The sequence below is a fragment of the Rhinolophus ferrumequinum genome, chromosome 11 (assembly GCF_004115265.2).
Source record: "Rhinolophus ferrumequinum isolate MPI-CBG mRhiFer1 chromosome 11, mRhiFer1_v1.p, whole genome shotgun sequence".
Classification (NCBI taxonomy): Eukaryota; Metazoa; Chordata; class Mammalia; order Chiroptera; family Rhinolophidae; genus Rhinolophus; species Rhinolophus ferrumequinum.
The window spans coordinates 49,899,704-49,923,099 of NC_046294.1; the positions used below are offsets into that span (position 1 = coordinate 49,899,704).

Sequence of the window (23,396 nt, forward strand, 5' to 3'; positions counted from 1 at the left end):
CAGTGCTGACTTTGCTCTGAAGGCTTTCTAGAGACAGACCCAGTTTGGTTTTCTCAGGCAGGATCAGGGTCTCGTCTTTCTATCAGTCCAAGCCAACTACTGACCTTTCCCACTGCAGCGGGAAAGTCCACATTTTTGGTTTCTCAAATACTCATTCATGCAACAGGTGTCTATTGGGTGCTTACTATGTGCCAGGCCAATCTGTGATTATTTCAAATACCCCTCAACTCCTGTGAGCTTCCTCATACAGCCACTAGAAGCCACGTGGGGCTCACGTATATTTCTCTATCATTGCACCTTGAAAGTTGGACTCCAAACCACACATTGCCATTTCATGGAAAGACCCTATTCCTGGAACTTGATCAGGTTTACTTACTACCTGGGTGACCTCTGGGCAGATCCTGAGACTCAACGCCTCATGTGTCACATCAGGGAATAAATTCCTGGCCTATTGTGTCAATAAGAGAGCCCGATGTGGCCACACACATATGTGAAAATACTGAGCAAGCAGGAATAAGCAAAACCAGGCTTTTCCTCTCTTGCTGCTCTGTTTTTGTTTTTGTTTTTAATTTTGAGTGTGTTTTTCCAGGACCCATCAGCTCCAAGGCAAGTAGTAGTTTCGATCTAGCTGTGGAGGGCGCAGCTCACAGTGGCCCACGTGGGGATGGAGCCAGCAACCTTGTTGTTAGAGCACCACGCTCTCACCCACAGAGCTAACCGGTGCCCCATTGCTGCTCCTTCTGAGCCCCACCTCAGCCACTCCCTTCTCTGAGCCCCAGGCCTTCAGAAGCGGCTTCTTTCTAGCTCACTGAACTTCCACAGCAGCCCTGCCAGTGAGGAATAGTGTTCCTTCTTCATAGATGAGGGAACTAATGCTCAGAGGTGCAGAAACTTGCCTAAGGCCACTTGCCCAGTGAATGATGGGGCTAAGAGGGGACCCAGGCCTTCCTGGCTCCAAGGCCTCCGTCTTCAGTCCTTAGTCCAGGGAACTCCGGGAATTTCCTGTTTGCCTTCTGTTCCCCACCCCGCGCCCACAGAGACGGCCGTATTTTATGGAACTGCTACCGCGAGTCCTTCCCAGGCTGGTCATTGTGATTCCCAGTGGACAGAGTCCCTCCTTGCTCTGGGTCCTTGGATTCATAGAGGAGATGGGGTTCAGTGAGAGGGGATAAGAGCCTGAGGAGGACAGGGGTGCAGTGAAGGAGGAGAGGGGGCGAACAAGGCTCTCTGTGGTGCTCATGGAGGGTGACAGAAGTTCTGTGAGGGGACCAAGAGCTTCGTGGTGCAGGGGGCTCAGATTGAGAATGGGAGCTCAGTGAGGAGACTAGAGAATCAGGGCTCTGGGGTTTGGGGACGCTCCCTTTGGCCCCACCTCTCTGCTGCAACCGTGTTTCCCTGACAATAAGACCTAGCCGGACAATCAGCTCTAATGCGTCTTTTGGAGCAAACATTAATATAAGACCCGGTCTTATATTGTAGTAAAATAAGACCGAGTCTTATATTATTTCTTGCTCCAAATGACGCATTAGAGCTGATGGTCCAGCTAGGTCTTACTTTCAGGGAAACAGGGTAACAGAGTAGGAGAAAATATCCAAGGGAAATGCTGAGGCGAGAAGGAAAAGGCTGAGGGTAGGCAAGATAGTAGTAGCCACCTCCCATCAGAGGGGCTGAACTAAACAAACCCAGCCTCCCACACAACTGGCCCTGGACTGCCTCAGCCAGAGATCAGAGGAATTCAGAGAGCAAGAGACAGAGAGAGTCAGTGAGCCAGGACACGGGTAGGAGGCCAGGGCAGAGAGACAGAAGGAACACGTGGCAGAGGGAGACAGGCACTTGGAGCGTGGGGTCAAGTGTGAGCAGGACTTCCTAACTCCTACCTGAAAGAGGTAGCTGCCCACAGTGTGGCCCAAGAGGCATCAGCCCTCTGCCTGGAGTCTCCACGTTAGTGCCTCCCTGCTGTGGCGCGCAGCGGCTGTCTCCTGGAGTACCTGATAAGGGCTCCCTTCCTCTCTCCTGCTAAGCTCTGGTCCTGGGATTGAACTAGGGGCTGGAACTCACCGCACCCCAGTAGTCATGGGACCCAGGATAGGTAAGTCCAGATAAAGGAAGGAAGGGGCATTGGGAGGGAGTCTGGGGGACACGTTTCCGGTGTATAGGGTAAGGCTGTGGAGCCAAAATGGGTGTGGCGGGGGTGGGGGGGAGGTGTCTCATGGTTCCCTACACAGAGCCAGGTTCACGGCTGGACCTAGTAAAAGTGCGTTGAATGAATGAGTGAATGGCGGGAGGGGCAGGAAAGGATTCTGTTTACTCAGCTGGAGGCAGGGAACCTAACCTAACCTCCCTGATGAGACATAGAGACCAACAGGGCAATGGAAAGTCAGCCTGCCCACCTCACACCAGTCATTCACGGAGCCCTGTTTCCCGTCTCTGAGTCTCTGAAGCAGCCAAAGACAGAGACACACGTAGGAGAGAAAAACAGAGGGAGAAGCTTAGTCAGAGACAGAGCAAATCCAGAGAAATCCAGGAGTCAAAGGCCCAGGTAGAAGGACCGAGGCAGGGAGAGGACAAAGACCAACAGGTGTCTGACTGCAGAGCAGGAGGGGAGAAGGCCAGCCCTTGAGGGAGCCCTGCAGATGAGACTGGGAGAAATAACGAGAAGCAGAGAGAGTGAGCAAAAGATCAAACCAAACAGAGGCAGGTACAACAAGACAGACAGACCTGCAGACAGAGAATCAGATTGGCACAGGAGAGAAGCGGATTCAGAGAGAGAGAGACCTGCAGACACCTATGTGCGCTGGCTGTGGGGTAGGGAGCAGGCCAGAGGGAAGCTGTCCTGAAGCCTTGAGAAGCCTGTCCTGGAGTGTGGCTGAAGCACCCTGTGGAGAGGGTGTTGGTTTTGAACCGAGAGACCAGCTGAGCATTTCTTGGGCGGCAGAAAGAAGTGGAAGAAACAAAGGGTCTTAAGAGAGGATGGCCCTCCAGGCAGGACACACTGCTGTGATTACTTCTGACTGCCACCCCACCCCCACCAGCTGGCTGTGTTAGCCTCACACCCACTCAGGCAAGGCTGGACTTGCTCCCTGCAGTGCAGCAGTGAGGGTTTTGTGGGCCGGGCAGGCAGACTGCCTGTATTGCAGCCGTGACTTGGGGACAGAGGCATGGCAGGAAGGGTGGGGGTGGACGCTTCCTCTGGGGGCCTCACAGGAGAGACGACAATGAGGTCAGATTGGGATGGCTTGGTTTGGAGATGGGCCACTGACAACCCAATTTCCCAATCACCTGGTGCACTATGGGATCGGAGGTTGGTGATGGGAAAAAACTAGACTTTGGCTGTACTGCGCCTGCCTCACTCTCCCTCCTATTGTTATTCTTATCCCTGCAAGACTCAGTTCTGGAATATTCTCTAGCTCCCCCACCCCATCACCCCCACCAGTTACATACATGCAGCAGGAGGCTGACCCCAGCATCTGCACCCTTAGTCACCAGAAGCCACATCTGGCCTCTCTTCCTGAGCCCCAACCTGAGCTGTGGCCAGGCTTCCCCCAGGTTCTCTTTCTAGTCTGAGGAATGTGGGGATGCAGGTGGGGCAGGAGACAGAGCCTGGAGCCTGGGAAGAGACTCAGTCCCAGCTCACTGGAGGGAGAGGGGCCAGCTGTCCCAGGCAGGAGCAGACACAAGAGAGAAAGGAGACAGCCTCAGATCTGGCTCTCAGCTGAGCCCATCACCAGCTCACCACATGCCCTTAGGCAACAGGCATAGCTTCCTTGTCTGTGGAGGACGAGCTGGAGGAAATGAACTCAGACCAGGCCCATTTTGTAACTCAGAGAAGACACTGTCCCACCTCTGCACCTTTGCTCAGCTTTATCTCCCAGGAAAGTCCCTGCTGCCCACATCCCATTCTGGTGAAATTAGCCGTTTTCCAATTGCTCCAAACACCACCTCTTCCAAGGAAGCCTTCCGGACTGCTTCTCCTAGCTAGCACAAACCTCCCTCCCCTGTGCTGTTTGACCCTCTCTTTGTGGCTCATCCTTCCCTGGTGTTGTTTCTGTTGCTCTTTTGAGCTCTTCTGGGTTCAAATGTGAGCCGATCCAGGGCAGATAGGAGGAGCAAGGGAAAAAAACCCACAGACCTAGGTTCAAATTGCAGCTCTGTATCACTGGCTTTATGAGAATGCAGTGACATGCTCTCACCCTTTTTAATAGGTGAGGAAACAAATGTTCAGAGAGGGCAAGTGACTCGCCCAAGGTCACCCAGCAAACAAGCAAGCAGCGTGGGGGCCAGAACTCAGCTCTGCCTGATACCAAACCCTTTCCTCTCTGTGCCAATGCCTTCAGGGCTTCTACAGACCTCACACTGGTGAGCCTCCACCCACCTTGGGCATTTCTCCACTGGCTCCGGACAAAGAAAGCTGTTCTCGGGTATAGTGCCTGGGGAAGCGGCAGTGTGTGTGTTGGGTAGGGGGAGTTATTTCCTCCCAGGCTGGGCCTTGCCTGCTGGACCAGATCTCAGACAGCTGTGAACCAAATGGAGCGCTTGCTTAGACAATCGGGTCCCAGTCTGCTCTGTCCCTTTCTGGGACTCACTTTCTTCATCTGTGCAGTAGACGGAGGGATTTGGCCAAGGTGGTCACTTGGTCCCTTCCTGTGCTGAGAAGCTTCTGTCTCTGGAAGGAGCATGGAGCAGAGGGCTCTCCTTAGGGCCAGGGCTGGGTCTTCCCATCAGTGTTAGGGGGCTTGGCTATCTCTGGGGGACCAGCCTCCGCCTCAGCTGCACCCTGGCGGTGGAGTGAACGTCAGCCTGGTCCCTGCTATCTCTAATGGGCTGCAACCCAGAGCCCTAAGCACTCATGCCTGAAATGATAGAGAACAATGCTGCCTCTCCAGACTGGGAGTTCCCTGGGGGTGGAGCCTGATTTGATCCGCTCTTGAGGCCCCAGAACTCAGCAAATGTGGGGCAGAGGTGGGTATTGGGAAAGGCTCAGTTCTAAGCTCTCTTCCATCCTCTCTGTGCCCCCATCCTCCCATGACTTTCCTTCCCTCCCTCCCACCTTTTTTGAAAGCCTGCTCTAATTAATGGGAGACTGGAGACTCACGATATGGAGTGAGGTGGGGGTCCAATCGGCCCTTAGGGAGTAAGTGTAGGCTCAGAGAGAAGAACTAGGATGCGTGGTTACAGGAGGCAGTGGCCTGGGCCAATGGCACTTACAACTGAGCCTCAGGCTCTGGTTTTTAGGCCTAAGGAAACCAGCCTGGGTTCTCTGTAAGCTCAGGGCTCACGCTCCACCCACGCCCTCACCACTGTGTTTAGGGTCATCTTGGGTCTAGGTGAGAAGCTGGGGCCAGAACTGGGAACAGAAAGTCCCAGCATAGTGTCTCTGACCCGGCTTGGAAAACACCAGAAAGTGGTTGGCCCCATCCTGCACCCCACATAGATCTCCAAGAAGCAACAGCTGGGAGGCCTGCAACAGCTGGACCTCAAACACGATATTATCCTTTCAACAGACCACTCAAGGGTCCTTTTAGGAGGAATTTCCCGAAGAATAAAGCCAAGCCCAAGGCCTAGAGACTCCGCTTCCTGCCATTGACGCTGCCTCCTGAAGAAGCCCAGCCTGGCCACCCTGGGACTTGGAGCACTCAGCACCGCCGCCCCCTGCCTTAAGCTCCCTTTACAGCGCCCCGCCCCAGCCTGTTTTCTCCCTCATTCAGTTTATCTCAATTCAACGATCATGTTTTTGAGCTGGGCCAGGCCTTGAAAAATAACAAGTGGTTTGCTGAGAGGATGGATACTCCAGGCTGAGTACAGCATGTGCAAATGCTGAGAGGTGGGGAAAAAACAGGATGCATCTCCCGGGGCCAGAGAATATGTTCACTAAGTGTGGATAGATGACACAGAGTGGCTCCCAGTGGCCTTGACACCCTAGAGGCTGCGGCATCTACTCACGAGTGGCAGATGGGTGGGCGGGAGGAGAGGACCACAGTGCAAACCAGCAGGGCATGTTTGTGTGAGACGCTTCTCTCACTTCTAGAGAAGGAAACTGAGACTTAGAGAGGCTCCAAAGGCTGCCTAAGGTCACACAGCTACAATGCGGCAGAACAAATATTTGAATCCAAGGTCTCTGACCCAGAGGGTTTTAGCAAAGACCTGACATGGTCCATGAGGGCACAGGACCGGTCAGCTTCTGCCCACGACCACTCACTGCCTAATCAGATAAGAGGGGACGTAAAGAATGCAGGGGAGTGACCAGCTCTGGCTGAGGGAACCGGCCAAGGTGGAGGATTTTGTGGAGGGAGAGACAGCTGGCCTGGGCCGCAGGAGCAAGGCTGGGGGGCCAGCAGGCCGAGGGAACCCAGGCAATCTAGGAGGTAGGAAGGGCTCAGGCAAAGGGTGGCAACAATGCGGCCAGCTTCTTCCCACCCCAGCCCCTCCATATGTGCCCTCGGGATGAAGGATTGCCCAGTATCTGCTTCTGGGAATGTTTCTGTTTGGAGGCTCAGGCGATGGGTGTGTTAGTGCTGGAGCTTTGTGGATTTTCCAGAATATCTTGGCTCCTTTGGGACACTGCATCCCGACCCCACACCCTTGGCATCTGAACACAGTTCCAGGACGGGTCCTCCTTTCGCTTTGTTCTCCTCAGATAGGGTACATGGTTGGGGCTTCTCCGGCTCACTGGGCAAGTGTGCTCCCCTGTGGCTTCTGTTACCTTCTTTCCACACATGCCTCCTAGGCTTCCAGAGGTCTGGCTTGAAGTTATATCTTCTCATGAGCTTTTCTGGAGCCCACAGCCTTGTAGGGATCTCCCCCAGGTGCGCCCCTGCCACCCCAGCCTCACCACGTCTAAGGCTGAAATCGTCACCGCCCCACAACCCTGGCCCTCAGTGGTGGTGCACCCAGATGGAAAGCTGTGCCTTTCCCGGCCTCCAGGACCTCTCGGCCTCTTGCACTCCCCACAGCTGCGTTGCCACCAAGCCCTGTCCATTCCACCTCCTCACTGTGGTGCGTCTGCTCATCACTCCAGCTGCCACTGCTCGGCCCAGTCTCATGCCCACATGCTCCCCTGGACCCCACTCGTGACGTCTCCCTGGTTCTCGCTTGCCGCCTCACCTCTCCACTCTGCTCCCACAGGCACAGAGGTCTTCCCAGGAGGCCAAATCAGATCTCCTCACCAGGCTCAGGACAAGGTCCAGCCTTTCCGCTTGGCCCCTCCAACCACTCCAGCCTCACCTCCCTGCCTTGACCCCAGAGGTCCAGCCTTGCCAGACTATTTGTTCCCCAAGCAGTCGTTGCACTTCATATTTCTGCCCTTGTCTCTGATGTTTCTTCCTCCAGGAAGCCTTCCAGAACCTTCCAACCTAGGCTAGGGCCTCTGTGCTATGTTTCTAAAGCCTTGAAACTCCTTGTGTCATATCAGTGATTCTGTGTTAGATGTCTGCTGCGCCCCCCTCCCCCACGCATACATGCACACACTGGGAGCTCCCCGAGGGCAGGGACTGGGGCTTCTTGCCTCTGTGTCCCCAGTGGCCTGCTTCAGGGAGCTGTCAGTGTGTGTGGAATGAATTTTTATTCTCTTAAACCAGCAGAGACCAGCTCTGTCCCCGCCATGGTGACCCTGGACAAATCATGGCCCTCTCTGGCCCTGTTTCCTCACCCCTCAAAGGGTTAACCCAGCTCAGCTTTCTGTCCAATGGATTCCCCAGGCCCAGTGTTGCTATGGGATCACAGACAGGGAACCACCCAGGCAGCTAAAGAGGGTCCATGGAGCAAGATAGGCGGGTACCCCCAAAGAGGCTCCAACAGGGCAAACTGCCATGCGCAGGCCCTGTAGCTTGGACAAGCTGAGTGTTGCCACATGTGAGTGCAGGCCCAGTGTTGCCAGATCTGCTAATCTTCCAAGAAAAAACAAAAATCTGGAGTTTTATGTGAAATTTTCTGATTTTTAAATGCTGGCAACTAACGTAAAAATACTCAGCGAGCCTGTATTAGGGAAGCTCTCAAAAAATGTCTAGGAGTTAGATGTGCCCCCAGGCAGGACTGCTGTGCCGTGCACAACTCCAGAGGGCGCCATTCCCCGCGTGCTGCACAGCCCTCACAGCTGCACCCAGGCCAGGGCCTCCCCGGGGGACTGCTGCCTTATTGTCTGTCTCTGCCCGTTCCTTTGATGGACCTGGTAACGTGTGTGTGGTGAGTAGGTGGGAGGCCTTTCCTTGTTTTGCACAGGACAATTATTAGGAAAAAAAACCCAAAAGCTCTTGGGATGCAGCTAGTGGGGATGGGGTGAGGAGGGAAGAGAAGAGACAGCAGAGGGACAGCATCCAGAGGGGTCTGTGTGTCTTTAGGGATCAGGAGGAGGTGAGAGAGAATGTCAGGGCTGAGTCTCTTACAGGAAGGAAAATAAGTTATTCTGAGGCCTGGTGGCCAGACCTGGAAATAGACTCCCTGGTGAGTCTGGGGTAAAGACTGACAAAACTGGCACTTGTGAAGCATCTTGGAGTTGACAAAGGATGTTATCCTGTGTGACCCTCACACAGGCTTGAGAGACAAGGCACTTATCCTATTTCACAGAGGCTCAGGAGAGGTCTAATTGCTGGCCCAAGGCCACACCAGGTCTAAGTCATCCTACATCTTGCTCTCTCTGCTGAGAGGCAGGCTGGAACATTCTGGAGAGAAAGTGTCTGCCTTGTGCCCCCTTGATCCAAGACCTCCTCCTCCGTCGTCAGGATGTGAGAACTCTCAGCATTTCTCAGCATGCCCCACCTAGAGGTTCAAATCTGGGCCTTCGTGTGAGTCCCAAATTCCTACCATACCCAGGTCCCCAGGACTGGGGCCCACATGCACTTCTCACCACATTTCTCTTTCCAGCCTTGCCCTGACGGTGCTCTCTGAGGCCCTCAGAAGAGGGTGTTGTTGACTGACTAATGAACTGACTGACTAAGTGACTAGCTACAAAATCAGCTGGAAGAATGACAGACTGTTCCCATACAACCACCTTTGATCACTCACACGAGGGAAGCCAGGATGAGATAAGAAATGGCTACACGGGGATTATTTTTGCATTCGTTCTAAGGTCATCATTGCAGCCAACTTGTGGTTGTTGGGGGCTCAGGAGTCAGACAGATCTGGGTTCCAGCCCAGGCTTTTCCATTTACCAGCCCCAGGATCCTGGATAAATCACCTCTCCTCTCTGTGCTTCAGTTTCTTCATCTGTGTTATAGAGTCACAGTAGCCAGCTCAAAGGGTTGCTAGGAGGATGGGTGAGTGTGCTTGGCCCAGTCCAACCCAGCCCAGCCCAGCATAGTGTTGCTGGATTATGGTAACCCTTGGGACAAGCTCCTTCACCTGGGCTACTTCCTGTAGGCGGGTTGGGGAGCCAGAGAGCTGGGTCTCCCAGACCCCACCTTCCCAGCCCTTGAGGTTGAACTTTCTCCGATTCTCAGGTTCTGAAAGTGATGATGCTCCTTGCTGTCACAGACAAGTATGGAGGCTGGCGGGGTTTTTGTGCCCAGACAGATAGCTGACAGAAAGACTGGCTGCCTGACTGAGAAGAAAACAAAGTTCATTCAACATTTGCTATGCGCCACGTCTGTACTGGCTCCCCACGCATTACTGACACAACCTGTTGATAGGATGCAGTGTATTGTTTACCAGATAAAGAAGGGCACCACTTCGCAAAGCTTTGGCAGTGTCTCAGAGTAGGAGGAAAGGTCAACATTTGTTGAGAATTGGAAGTTTGTTTTAAGGCTGTCCTTCCTTTAGCGTAAGCAGGAAGGTGGGTGAGGGGAGTTTGACTAGGATTGGGTAAGAGTCATGATCCGGGATTTGTAGTCCAGGATTTGTAGGTGGAAACAGCAAGGTAAGGATTTTGAGGGGAGAGGTTCAAAGAATTTGAAGGTACACACTCTGTTGATGGTTTCCTTTGAAAAGACGATCGGTCATTCAGGAAGTTCCTGTACTAAAGTGGTCAAGCCATAGGTTTGGTCTGGTCAGTCTGGGGAGAGTAAGACGGAAAAACGCTAATGAAGACAGTGGAATGTCAAAGTCAAGTTCATGTGGACGGTAAGGTGTGGTTTTGCGCTTTTAGTGTCCAGGCTGACTGTGGGGTAGAAGGGCCTGTCCCCAGGGGACGCTGTCTGCAATGGGAAGTAGGGGTCCTTATGCCTACACTGTGGATGAGGAGGCCACAGGGTCACTGGTCCAAGCCACGCAGCAGGATTGCCACTGGGGATTCAAACCTGGGTGGTTGCCTCCAAAGTTAGTGAGTGTGCATGGAGGGAAGGGGTCTAGGTCCTCAGGTCTTGTGATTGACTTGGCTGCGAGGGGGAGAGCTAATCCTGAGATGGTGTGAACTTGGAGGAGCCAGGTATGCGTGGAAGGGGATGGGGTCAGGTGGGCCTGTGGTCTCGGAGACAATTGAAGGTTATCAGGAAAGGGGAGGACAGTGGTCCTCAGTGGGGCCTGCTGTGTGCCAAACTTGGGCCAGGCGCCTGTAATACCTTAGCGCCTTGGGCCAGATGCTGTATCCTCACCTCACAGATGCGGAAACAGGCTCAGAAAGATGAAGGGGCTTATCTAGGCTCACATAGCCAGCCAGTGGTGGTGGGGCTGGGGTTCAGACCCAGGTCTGAGGACTTGGAAACCTGCCTGGAATTCGCTGTTAGCAACTGGGAGGCGGTGGAGAAGGCAGGACCTCAAGTCTTTCCAGCAAAGAGCAGGTAGGAAGGGCAGCCCCCCGTCTCAGGCTGTTCTCTGAAACCTTGGCCCTCATCACCTTGGACTCAGTTGGTGTGAAGAATGCCAATTCCTGCCCGTGAAAGGGGTAGCTGGAGGCAGACCCTCTGCCCTGAGCACCTCTGAAGTCTGACTGAACTGGCAAATAAGGTCTCTAGCTGACAGAGTTTCAGGACGACAATCTGACCAGCTCGCTGAGCAGCTGCAGGCAGGTAGCGGGCTGACAGCCCAAACAGACAAGTCTCCTGAAAGACAAGCTAGACCAATGGCTTGTCGGCGGATGGACATTAGTGTGCCTACGTGAATATCTGACACCGCAGAGATGTCACATAAGGACACACAGCCCAGGAGGCAGGACCCTCCTTCTAATGGGAGTTCTGTCCTCTATCAGGGAGTTGGACTATTTGCTGCCAGCCTCTCAAGAAGCCTCAGGAAGGGCTCAGAGGACAACCTGACTGGCCAGCCCCGTTCATTGACCGACTGACCACCCAAAGCACTGACTGATGGCTCCTCTTAGAACCCAGGGGGTCAGGGCCAGTGCTTCCCTCTTCTGCTCAGAGCTCAGGCTGTGGACTGACCATAGGGATGTGGAGGTTCTGAGCTGGTCCATTGACCTTCTCTTCCTCTCCCTCATCCATCCCCTGCGTTTTTTTCAGAGCTGGGGCTCCAGGTCAGTGACTTCGGCCCTCCCAGCCTCAGCTCCAGCCCCATCGCCTGGCTGGCCAGGCCCCTTGGTTGGTGGGTTCTGCTGCCTTCCAGGTGGCCTGGCTAGGCTTGGTTGGGCTAAGACAGAAAAGAGCACTGTGCTTGTTCCCCTCAGCAAACCTGTACAAGGGGCATCAAGTAACGTTGAGGTTAACGCCTGCGCTTGAGTCCTCGCACCAATGTCAACCGGCAGACCTAGTTACCTCTGAGCCTTGGCACGCTCATCAGAAGTGTAGAGATAATGAAAGCACCAAAAACATGGAGTTCTGGAGAGCTTTCACGAGCATGTAGAGCGTGCACCTCGGCGGAGAATGTGACCCGTCTCTGCTGGTGAGAGAAACTAGAGCCTACAAATGGTCCCATCATCCCCTCTGGGTGTCTGCTTGGAAGCCCCTCACCTCCTCTTCTCCTTCAGTTGACCTCTGCAGGGTGCCCCCTACTCTTCACTAAGCCAACCCCTAATCTCTTCCCTGTCAGGTGTCACTTTTGTTTCAATATCTCCTTTTTCCTCTGAGTATTTATGTCCCCCAAAGGGGTTCCTCCCCAGCCAACACACTTTCATTTCCTCAGTCAACTCCTCTAGGTTTTCTTTTTTTTAATTTAAAGTTTATTGGGGTGACAGTTTTTAGTCAAGTTACATAGATTTCAGGTGTACAATTCTGTAATGCATCATCTATATCTCATATTGTGTGTTCACCACCCAGAGTCAGTTCTCTTTCCATCACCATGTATTAGACCCCGTTTACCCTCTTCTAGAGTCCCCCTCCCCCCTTACGCTCTGGTAACCCCTAAACTATTGTCTCTGTCTATGAGTTTTTGTTCCTTCATTTGTTTGTCTTGTTCTTTTGTTGTTTTCAGTTTTATATACCACATATCAGTGAAATCATGTGGTTCTCTACTTTTTCTGTCTGACTTATTTCGCTTAGCCTTATAATCTCAAGATCCATCCATATTGTCACGAATGGTCCTATTTCATCTTTTCTTACCGCCGAATAGTATTCCATTGTGTATATATACCACAACTTCTTTATCCATTCATCTATCGAAGAACATTTTGGTTGTTTCCATGTCTTGGCCACTGTAAATAAAGCTGCAATGAACATTTGGAGCACACTTGTCTTTATGGATAAATGTTTTCAGATTTTTTGGGTAGATGCCCAGGAGAGGGATTGCTGGGTCATATGGTAATTCTATTCTTAATTTTTTGAGGAACCTCCACACTGTCTTCCATAGTGGCTGCACCAGTCTGCATTCCCACCAACAGTGTATGAGGGTTCCTTTTTCTCCACAGCCTCTCCAACACTTGTTACTATTTGTCTTGTTGATGATAGCCATTCTGACTGGGGTGAGTTGATATCTCATTGTGATTTTTATTTGCATTTCTCTGTTGATTAGTGATGTTGAGAATTTTTTCATATGTCTATTTGCCATTTGTATGTCTTCTTTGGAGAAATGTCTCTTCAGGTCCTCTGCCCATTTTTCAATTGGGTTATTTGTTTTTTTGTCATTGAGTTGTATGAGTTCTTTGTATATTTTAGATATTAGCCCCTTATCGGAGGCACTGTTTACAAAAATTGTCCTTTAGCTTTTTAAACAGACATTTCTCCAAAGAAGATACACAAATGGCTAAAAACCACATGAAAAGATGCTCAACATCATTAGTCATTAGGGAGATGCAAATCAAAACCACAATGAGGTATCATTTCACACCCACGAGGATGGCTTTAATAAAAAAAAAAACAGACAACAATAAATATCAGTAAGAATGCGGAGAAACTAGAACCATCATACTTTGTTGGCAGGAGCACGAAAGGATGCAGCCACTTGGGAAAACAGTCTGGCAGTTCCTCAGAAAGTTAAACAGAGTTATCATATTACCCAGGAATTCCACGCCTGGCGATATACCCAAGAGAATTGAGAACGTATGTCTCTGTAAAAATTTGTACATGAATGTTCACAATACCTGAATCAACTCAAATGTCTATCATTGGATGACTGAATAAACAAAATGTGATATATACCCACACAGTGGAATATTATTCAGCCATCAAAAGGAATGAAGTACTGATGTATGATATAACACGATGAACCTTGAAACACTATACTAAGTGAAAGAAACCAGTCACAAAAGACCACATATTTTATGATTTCATTTGTATGAATTTATATGAAACATTTGAAATAGGCCAGAGAGCTAGAAAATAGAATAGTGGTCACCAGGAGCTGGGGGAGGGAAGAATGGGGGAATGACTGCTAACAGGTGTGGGATTTCTTATTGGGGTAATGAAAATGCCCTGGAATTAGGTCGTGGACATGGTGTATAACTTTGGACCATACTAAACACCACTGAATTGTGTACTTTAAAAGGGTGGATTTTATGGTATGCGAATTATGTCTCAATTTTTAAAAAATTCCTCAGGTTTCCAGGTACCTAGGGTGAGGAGCACAGAACCTCTGCTTATGGCACTTCCCAGGCCTGTGTAGCCCTCTCCTGAGTTTGCCTCCCAGGTCTGGAAATGGAGAGTCCCCAGCCCCCAATCTGGTCAGAGGTGTCCTCAGGTCAGTTTTCAGCCTCCAGAAGGAGCTTGTTGAATGAGAGGAAACTCCTGCCAGGTTAAGAGGCATATGAAACAATGGAGGAGGCTTCCGCAGGAAGTGGGGCCCCAGGAGGCGGGCAAGGCCTGTGCTGTCATGAGGCACAGGTGGCTTCCATCTAAGGGGAGGGGTGGAGTCCCCCAAGGCTGGACTTCCAGTTCCTCGCTGAGATTAAACGTCAGGAGACATTAGGAGATGCCTTGGAAGGGGCTCAGCTTTCCTCTCACTATAGTGAGTGGGATGGTGACATGGTTCCCATGGTGGCCATGGGAGAAAACTGACATGTGTAATGGGGCCAGGGGCCAGGTTCTACACATTTCTGCCTCCTGAGTCATTCCCCCACTTGGGGCCTCAGTTTACTGTCTCGGGGACGGGGGTAAATGGGATGACCTGTGAGGGCCCTTTCTGCACCAATCAGCAACATGGTCTGATGTGGGATTTGGAGATGGGACTGGTGAGCTTTGTAATTACACACAGGGTGACGCCCTATGGGGGTGTTGGTATCTGTTCCAAACTACCTCTAGGAAAAGCCTTTATACCCTGACCATGGACCAAGCCTTGACCCTGCACGCAGCCCCAGATGTCTGATCCTAAGCAAGACAGACCCAGACCAAGACTCGGCCTCCAGGAGCACTGATGTCTCACAGCTGTAAGCCCAAGGGAGGCTGACACTGTGTGTCCCTACCACTGGGGCCACTGCTCAAAGGTTGTGTGACAGGGTCAGCAGCTTCTCCCTAGGAGGCAGATTTATGCTGGGAACGGAATGAAGGTGTAAAATCGGTGGCCCTAGTCAGGATCTGGCCAGTGTGGGCACAAGGAGCACGCATGCACCCTCTTTTAGGAAGGGCCCTTCCAGCACCTGGGACTCAGAAAGGCTTGAAGGTACTTCGACTCTCAGATTCTCACCAACCCCTGAAACACCATGGCCTACCTGGGTCAGGGTCATTCTCTGGGGTTCTATCTCCGCTCTTACCCACTGGGTATCTATCCCACAGGGCCAGTGGGTGAAGAGCCCCAGATGCCAGACAAGGACACCATGGCCATGACGGGCACAGAAGACACACCTGGAGGCAAAGCCAGCCCAGACTCTCAGGACTTGAAGCCAAGTGTGTTCCACAGCATCAAGGTACCTCTTGGGGCTTGGCAGCTACAGGGCCATCCAAGCCTGGCAGAGCAGGCTCTGCCACTCACTGGCTGTGTCATACCAAGCAAATTGCTGCCTTTCTGAGCCTCAGTTTCCTCACCTGTAGAATGGGTGGCTGTGATATCAAAGGGATGACCTACGAAAGTACTTAGCATGGTTTTGGGCACATGGAAGATGCCTAGCACTTGTTCTCTCCTTTTAGAGACGAAAGAAGAACTACTCTGTGGCAGTGGGCGACCAGTCTCCCTACCGCTCATTTCCCTAGGGGGAAAGAAAAGACCCCGAGAATCCTGAACCTGTGTGAATACCAGGGAGTTCTGGCTCCACCAAGGACAGCCCTCAACATCAAAGCACCCACTGGTCCCTACAGCATGCGAGGCCATGTGTCAAATGCTATTCCCACATAATTTTATTTAGTTCTCACAGTGACCCTGGGGGGTAGGGAATTTTCCTCATTGTATACGAGGAAACCATGACTTGGAAGAACAGAATGAATGTTATTTGGTTCATAAAATGTTATTTAGACATAAAACTCCTGTTTTTTAATTCTTTAAGGCTAGTTTTTCTTTTAGGAATTCTGCTGATTTTTAGGAAGCAGGACAGGATGTTTGGGGTGGGTCTGGGGGGCGGGTAGGCAGCTCGGGGATTCGGTATGTATAGGTGGTCTCTTAGGAGAGCTCTAGGGAAGGATGGGATGCAGGGGTGAGGGGAGGGGCGGGGTGGAGAAGGCTATGGGATAGCCTCCTGGAGAAAGATGAGCGTGGTGGAAGAGGCAGGAAGGTCCAGGCCAGCTCCAGGGGAGCTCTGAGGGTCAGGGGGTGCTCCCACCATTCTTGGTCCCATGAAGGCCCTGCTCTCAGTCAGGTAGGTTTTGAGTAGCCCTCAGGCACCAGAGTTGTACCCGGGACAGCTTTTCTAGTTTTTAGGTCTGTGTGAGAAGCTGTGACTACTCCAATAATTCTTTCTGTCTCTGTCTCTCTCATTCTTGACTCTCCTCCCTTACTCTCTTCCTATGTGTCCGTCCCCCCTAATTCTGTTTCCCCATCTCTATTCCTTGTTTCTCTCGTGGCCTTACTCCTCACTCTCCCTCTTTCCTCAACTCTGACTCTGTCTCTCCACAACACCCCCCCACCACCGCCCCCGGCTGTCTCCCTGGCCCTCTGCCCTCTGCCATCACTGTGGCCCCTGTCCGGCAGTTCTTCGTCCTGTGCCACAGCCTGCTGCAGCTGGCGCAGCTCATGATCTCAGGCTACCTCAAGAGCTCCATCTCCACCGTGGAGAAGCGCTTCGGCCTTTCCAGCCAGACCTCTGGGCTACTGGCTGCCTTCAATGAGGTACTGTCCCTGGCTCAGCTTCTGGGGTGGGCACTGAGGGAAACAGCAACCCCAGCTCCCCCTGGTCCTCCTCTCTCACTACCCCAACATAAACCCTTCCCCTCCCAGAGCCTGCAGGCAACCCCATTACAGCTCCCTCCCAAACCTTCTTAGCCAGCTCCTTCTTGGCTCATAAACCCACAAGCCACGTGTTAGGCCTAACAAGGCGACCTCGCCCTCCCTGTAAAATCACAGCACTGGCACTGCTGTCCTTGGGGCACTTTAATGGGGGGTGTGGGGTATTTTAAAGCTAGCCAGGCTTTCCATATCTACCCACTCTCCCTTTGGTTGCTTTTCCTTTTGGGGCACCTGGCTAATGTCTGTTCCAGGAAGGAATCAGAGGAAGTCACTTCAACAGCAATGAAAAAAGGTTTAAATTAGATCAAAGGCAGAATTTGGGACCTTGAGGTAGTTGGAGAGGGAGTGATAGCATGGCATGGAGTGTCGTCTTCAGAGTTGCCCTGGGATCTACAGGCCCCTGCCTCTGGGGCCAGCCACCAAACAGGGAAGAGTGGACAAACTGCTCTGGGCGGTTTGGAGATCAGAGTCCAGCTGTGCACAGCACCTCCCCCACCAGATGTTTGGAGAAAGTCACTGTCCAGAGAACACACTCTCTCTTCCCCGCCCCAGGAGATGTTTGTGAACTTCTCTCCCCACTGGGTGATGTGTCACGTTCTTCCAACCCCAGAGCCTGCTCGCTACACAGAGTCCCCAGTCTTCAGACCCCACCTCCAGATCTCAGAGGTGAAAAGGAAGCGTGATCACCCAGCTCTGGGGCCTTGGGCTAGTCACTCTCTGTCTCTGGACCTTGGTGTCCCATCTATAAAACGGAGAGTGGCTGTCCTTCCCAGGGTCAGTCTTTCCCACCCACCCTCTGCTGATACTGCCCCCACTCTACCAGCAAGGAACCTAGGGTTCAGGGGGTGAGGACCTCGCCCACCGTCACCAGCCAGTAAGCAGCGGAACAGGGTGCACACCCCAGCTTCTGACGGCACAGGCTTCTCCTTCCCTGCAAGCTCTCAAGTCCCCACATCCTAGGATTTTGATGCTAAGGCTCAGAGTTCTAAGCCATAGTCCTCTGGCCTTAAATTTTCTTTATTTGTTTCTCTCATTCATGATGTCCCAGAAACTCAAAACCCCTTTCCTTGACTGCCCCCCTTCATGTCCCAATATGGGGTCCAACCAGTGTTCCAGAATGAAATTGAATTTCTAGCCTTGTCCACTCTGCCCTCATTTCTCTCCCCTAACGGGGCACTGGGGCCCTTCCTAGGAGGACCCAGAATCTGAATGTATGAGAGGGACCCCGGGGATTCTTATTCAGCCAGCTAGTCCATTATATACACGAAAGCACTGAGGTTGTCAATAGAGGAAGGATGGTGCAGGCCTCCAGCCCTGGCCTCTGCTTCATTTTAATGGGTCCCCTTGTCCTTTTGCAGGTGGGAAACACAGCCCTGATTGTGTTTGTGAGTTATTTTGGCATCCGGGTACACCGGCCCCGACTGATCGGCTGTGGGGCACTCCTCGTGGCCCTGGCAGGCCTGCTCATGAGTCTCCCACACTTCATCTCGGAGCCATACCGCTATGATGGCACCAGCTCTGGTAAGAGCAGGAGCGACTGGGCTGGAGGTGGACATGAGAAGTGGCATTATTGTGAACCAGGGCCTCTCCCCAGATCTGCATCGGCCCAGCCTCCCAGGATACATGCTGGTCCTCCCACCCCATCCCCACTGCCTCCCTCAGTCCCAGCCTGGGTGGGTCCCTCTGGCAGTTCTGAGGAGTGGCGTAGCGGGGAGTCCTGGGGTGAGGCTCTCTGGGCCAATTTTGGTGAGGGCCTGCTTCTGTGTCGCTGCTTTTTTTGAGGTGGGGGTGAATTTACAACCCAGCCTCCTTTGGGGCCTGGCAGTAATAAGTCCGCAGGAAATATTTGTGGAATCACAGTATCACGTACCACTACTACGCCCCAGACACTGTTCTAAGCACTTTACGTGTATTAATGCATTCAATCCTCCCAAGAAGCCAAGATACTGATGAAAGACAGAATGAATGAGGGAATGAATAAATTAAAAAATGAAAGAATTTTAGACGGGGATAGTGCAGCAGGCCCTGTTCAGCTCAGTGGGATTTTTGTTCAGGGCCTACTTAACAGATGGATACCTGTCCCTTAGATAATCACCCAAGCAGCCTGAGAATTTGCTTCATTCCTTTTTCTCCCATCTACCCATTTACCCATCCATCCATCCACCCACCACTCATGACTCTTCATGTTTACAACCTTACGTGCGGGTGCCATCGTTATCCTATGTTACAAGTGAGGAAACTGAGGCTTAGAAAAGGAGGGACTTCCCCAAGGCCCACAGCTAATAGAGCTATGATAGACCCCGGTAGCCTGGCCCTAGAACCCCTGCTCTGAATTATTCTTTTCTGAATTCCGTATTTCTATAGAACTTCCATTCTAGGAGACTCTTGAGAGATGAGGAAACTGAGGCCCAGAGGGATGGAAAAATCTCACAGCCCAGGCAGTCTCAGTTGCCGGTCTGTGTCCGTGACCTTGGTTCACCCAGCTTTGCCTCAGAGTCCCGGCTCCCGGAAAGGGCTGGGCGGGCCGCACAGAGTAGGCCTCCTCTAGACCCACACTTGGGATAATAATAGCGTGAGGGTCTCCCTAAGTTTGCTCACCAAATATTGGTGAGCTACAGGGAACAAACATCTGGTACTAAATTAAGAAATACCCTTCTACTGCACTCTGCCTCTGTGTCCCAAGCGGACACCGCACCCTCCCCAGAATGAAAGCCGAGGGCACTAGAGCCCCCCCAGGCCAGCCCCAGCACCCATCCCCTGCCAGCCCTGCCTTCGGCCCTGACCTCGCCCGTCACACTGTGTGTGGCAGGCGCGCTGACCTTCTCAAGCCCCTTTGTTTACATGTACTGTAAACGCTCCCTGGACCAGCTCTCCCCACCTTCTTTTTCTGGAAAATCTTGTTTGTTCTTCTGGACTCAGTTCAAACTTGACCTCCTTTGACAGCCCCACCCCACCCAAGAGCCACCATTGCCATGTTGCCATGGCACTTCCATGTACCTCTGCTCAGAAAGGTGGCATAGGGTGGTGTAGGTTCCAGACCTGGCTGTAACCTTTGCTAGTTGCTGTCTGAGCACAGTCTCCTCATCTGTGAAATAAGAGTCATGCGAGCACCCATCCCCTAGGTTTGTTCTGGGGGTGGGGGCGAAGGGGGGCAGGGTCAAATGATTTAAATACACAAGCACTTAGAATAGTACCTTGCATCCAGGAAGTGCTATATAAAAGTTTTGGCTACGGTCATAATATGTTTTACCATCTCTCAGGGAACATGTCACAGGATTTCAAGGCTTCCCTGTGCCTTCCCACCACCTTGGTCCCGGCCCCAGCCTCCTCCAGCAGCAACTGCTCAAGTCACAAGGAGGCCAAGCACCTGGCCGTGGTGGGGATAATGTTTGTGGCACAGACCCTGCTCGGCGTGGGTGGTGTGCCCATCCAGCCGTTCGGTATCTCCTACATCGATGACTTTGCCCACAGCAACAACTCTCCTCTCTACCTTGGTGAGGACTGGTCCCACCCCTTGGCCTCTGAGGGAGGGCTGGGCTCAGATAGGAGGATGAGAGGCTGCAAGTGAGAGGGGGTGGCCGGGCATGGGTCCCTGACCTCGTCCCATGTGACCGGTAAAGAGCCAGAGAAGCTCTGGAGAGTTTCCCAGGCCCAACCATGAGAGACAGGCTGCCCCGGGCCCATTGGGCAGGCACTGACCTATGGAGGAAACCGGGGTCAGCGAGGACTAACCCAGCCTTTATGTTACAGGGATCCTGTTTGCAGTGACACTGATGGGGCCAGGTTTGGCTTTTGGGCTGGGTGGTGTCATGCTGCGCCTTTATGTGGACATTGACCGGATGCCAGAAGGTGAGCCTTAAGAACACACAGTTGTCCCCAGGGGCACACAGATATTAGCTGAGTGACCACAGGTCTTATAGGAGACACTGAGCCAGGGGGCCCAGGTTCAGACCCCAGCAATCCCACTGACCTTGGACATGCCTCTTAACCTCTCTGAGCCTTAGCTTTCTCATCTTTGAGATAATCTCTGTCCTGTCCACCTCCCAAAGCCACAACCAGAATCCAGTGCGGTGATGGAGCTAAGCTATAAAGCGCCATCAGATAAGGAGCTGTGGTTGTCGTCACTGCTATTATTATGAGTCTTTACCTGTTTTATCTCTGAGTCTCCCAGGCCCTCAGCCCCGTGTTCAGATATGCTGTGGACAGAGAGGGGCACATACTCTCTTGGCCCGTAGGGAGCGCCCATCTTTAGGGGGAACAAGACCCTAGTGAAACAGGAAGGACACTGGCATGGCAGAGAGAACTTTGGGAGCAGGACTCAGTCCCCTTGAGCTTTTCTCCGATGAGAAATTTACTGGGTGACCTCTAAGGACCCTTCTGGTTCTGGCCACCTCAGAGTCTGGGAACCTGTGCTGCGGGCACCATTTGGGGAACAGTGGTCTCTGATCCAGGTAGTGGTCAGAGTGGGGCAAAGAGTGAAACTGAAGCTTGGTATGAAGGCAGCCAGGAGGGAGGAGTTTGGAGGGGGGTCCTGGTGCCCTGGTGGCCTACTGGAGTGTAAGAGGGATCCTTTTAGAACAGGTCACTGTGGCGTCTCAACTGCCTGCCTGCCCTACCAAGCAGCTCTGAGCTGCCTTGACTTCTGCCTTCTGCTACTCAGAAATCGTATCTCTCACCTGGAAATTTTCCAGAAAGCCCTAGAAGCCTCTGGTGATACACATATGAATAGATGGATATGTAGTACAGATTCCGCTTCTTGTTCTCCGGCTTTTGCCCAAGGGTGCCTCCAGCCAGGACAGGTCTGGGCAGCTCTGAGCAAGAGTAACTAGAAACAGCCCTGCCCTGCCTCCTCTCCTTCTAGAAAGCTGGGCCCAGGAACCAAGTGTGAGCTCTTGTTATAACTCTTTTGGGAGTCAAGGCTCCCCTAGGTTTCCCAGACACACCCCAGCTCGGGGCAAGCAGGTGCGTTTTCTGATTCTGTTGGCATCATCCTGCAGATGTGACTACCTCCACAGGCAGATATGACATTCCTGTGGACATAGTCCTTCTTTCTCTCTGGGGGAGTTCATGGGGTAGGTGGATTGTGTCCACTGCAGGCACAGACTGGTATATGAGAAGCAGAGGAGTTGGGGACATGAATGTGTGAGCTCTCACCCACTTGGCACCGAAGGAGGAGGAACAATAAGTGGAGGAGAGAATCAGTGCAAAAGCCAACTTCATCCCCAGTTTCACAGATATATTTCCTGAGTGCCAACTGTGTAATCTGGCTCCCGCTCAGGAGGAGCTCAGGATCAAGTAGCTGGGAACCAGTCTGACTCCTGGGGCTGCTGTCATCATGCATTCATATCGTTACAAAGTGCTTGTGGAAACTGTGGTGCTTAAAGGAGGAGGTACCCAACTCAGCCTGGGGGTCAAGAGTTTGATAGGAGATGTGGGCCCCCCTGCCAGCAGGTACATCTGGGATAATCTAGTCCTCATCAAAAATCACCTGGGGAACTTGTTAAAGGTACAGATTCCTTGGTCACCTTCCCAACTCACCCTGTGGTAGTTCTAAGTTGGTCTTGGGTAAGACCCGGTATTTTTTATAAGCACCCCTGGTGATTTTAATCAACCTGCAGGTCTGAGAACCACGAGAGTAGTCCTAACCGTCAATTTAATAACAATAACCAGTAGTGACGGTAAAATGAAGAAGAGCAAATACCTATATAGAGCATAGTACCTGCCAGCACTATTCTAAGTGCTTTTTACATGTATTCATGTCTATGATTCTCACAACAACCCTCTGACGTAGGTACTACTAATATCTGTATTTTACAGAGGAAGAAACTGAGGCACAAAGAGGTTAAGCAACTTGCCCAAGGTCATGTTAGTAATGGAGATCAGACCTGGCCGGCCATGACCTTGACCACTGCACACATGGCCTTAGTAGGTGGAAAAGCCAAGGCCCACAAAGGGTCAGGGACTTGCCTGAGGTCATACAGCACATAACTGGTAGAGCCAGGACCATAACCCAGACCTCCTGACTCCCCGTCCAGGCCACCTTACATCTCAGAGGCCAGTCCCAGGGTGGCGGCCAAGAATGGAGGGCCTGTCGTGACCCCAACATCACCATGGTCTTCTCTTGCAGGTGGTATCAGCCTCACCTCGAAGGACCCCCGATGGGTGGGTGCCTGGTGGCTGGGCTTCCTCATCTCTGCTGGCGCAGTGGCCCTGGCTGCCATCCCCTACTTCTTCTTCCCCAGGGAGATGCCCAAGGAGAAGCAGGAGCTTCACTTCCGGCGAAGGGTCTTGGCAGTTGTCAGCAAAGTAAGCTCCCTCTGTGTCCCCACCCTCATCCAGGCTCCAGGCCCCAATCACTTGTCCTCCTTTGTAACATTAAACATCATCTCTCCTGGGCACTGCGTGTCACAGCTTACAAAACCATTCCTGTCGGGCTCCATTGCATCCCCTCTAACAGCCCTGCCCAGTGAGTGCTTCCTGTTCCTCCCGCAGCGCAGGAAATTAAGGGCCAGAGATGGAAGTGCCCTGCCCAAGAGCACCAGGCAGCAAGGGCAGCCCTGGGATGAGAACCCAAGCCTGTCTGAGCCCACGCTCCTGGCTCGAACCACTACCCTGCTGCCTCTGCTTATCACTCAAAAGTGTTTTGTAAATTCTGAACATGCTAGAGCAAGGTTGAAAACTGGTAGGAGGTGAAGGGTATGTGGCAGGTCTGGGAAGACTTCTCTGAAGGAGAAAGAGTTGAGCTGGATTTTAAAAGATGTGCGGAAGCCTGGAAAAGA

General features: G+C 52.3%; 1 protein-coding gene across 10 annotated transcripts in view; it reads left to right on the forward strand.

Annotated features, from left to right (window-relative positions):
* The first annotated feature begins 1,715 nt into the window (after positions 1–1,715).
* The window catches only part of SLCO2B1 (solute carrier organic anion transporter family member 2B1), a 48,764-nt gene continuing 27,083 nt past the window's right edge, over positions 1,716–23,396 (forward strand). For 2 of the 10 annotated variants that reach the window (XM_033119899.1, XM_033119901.1), the window contains exons 1-7: positions 9,856–10,050; positions 15,018–15,148; positions 16,363–16,500; positions 17,976–18,138; positions 19,878–20,111; positions 20,368–20,466; positions 22,745–22,923. In XM_033119899.1, the coding sequence (XP_032975790.1) occupies positions 10,011–10,050; positions 15,018–15,148; positions 16,363–16,500; positions 17,976–18,138; positions 19,878–20,111; positions 20,368–20,466; positions 22,745–22,923 (984 nt within the window). In that variant the 5' untranslated portion in view covers positions 9,856–10,010. The other 8 variants (XM_033119903.1, XM_033119904.1, XM_033119906.1 and 5 more) reach the window with 8 other exon arrangements.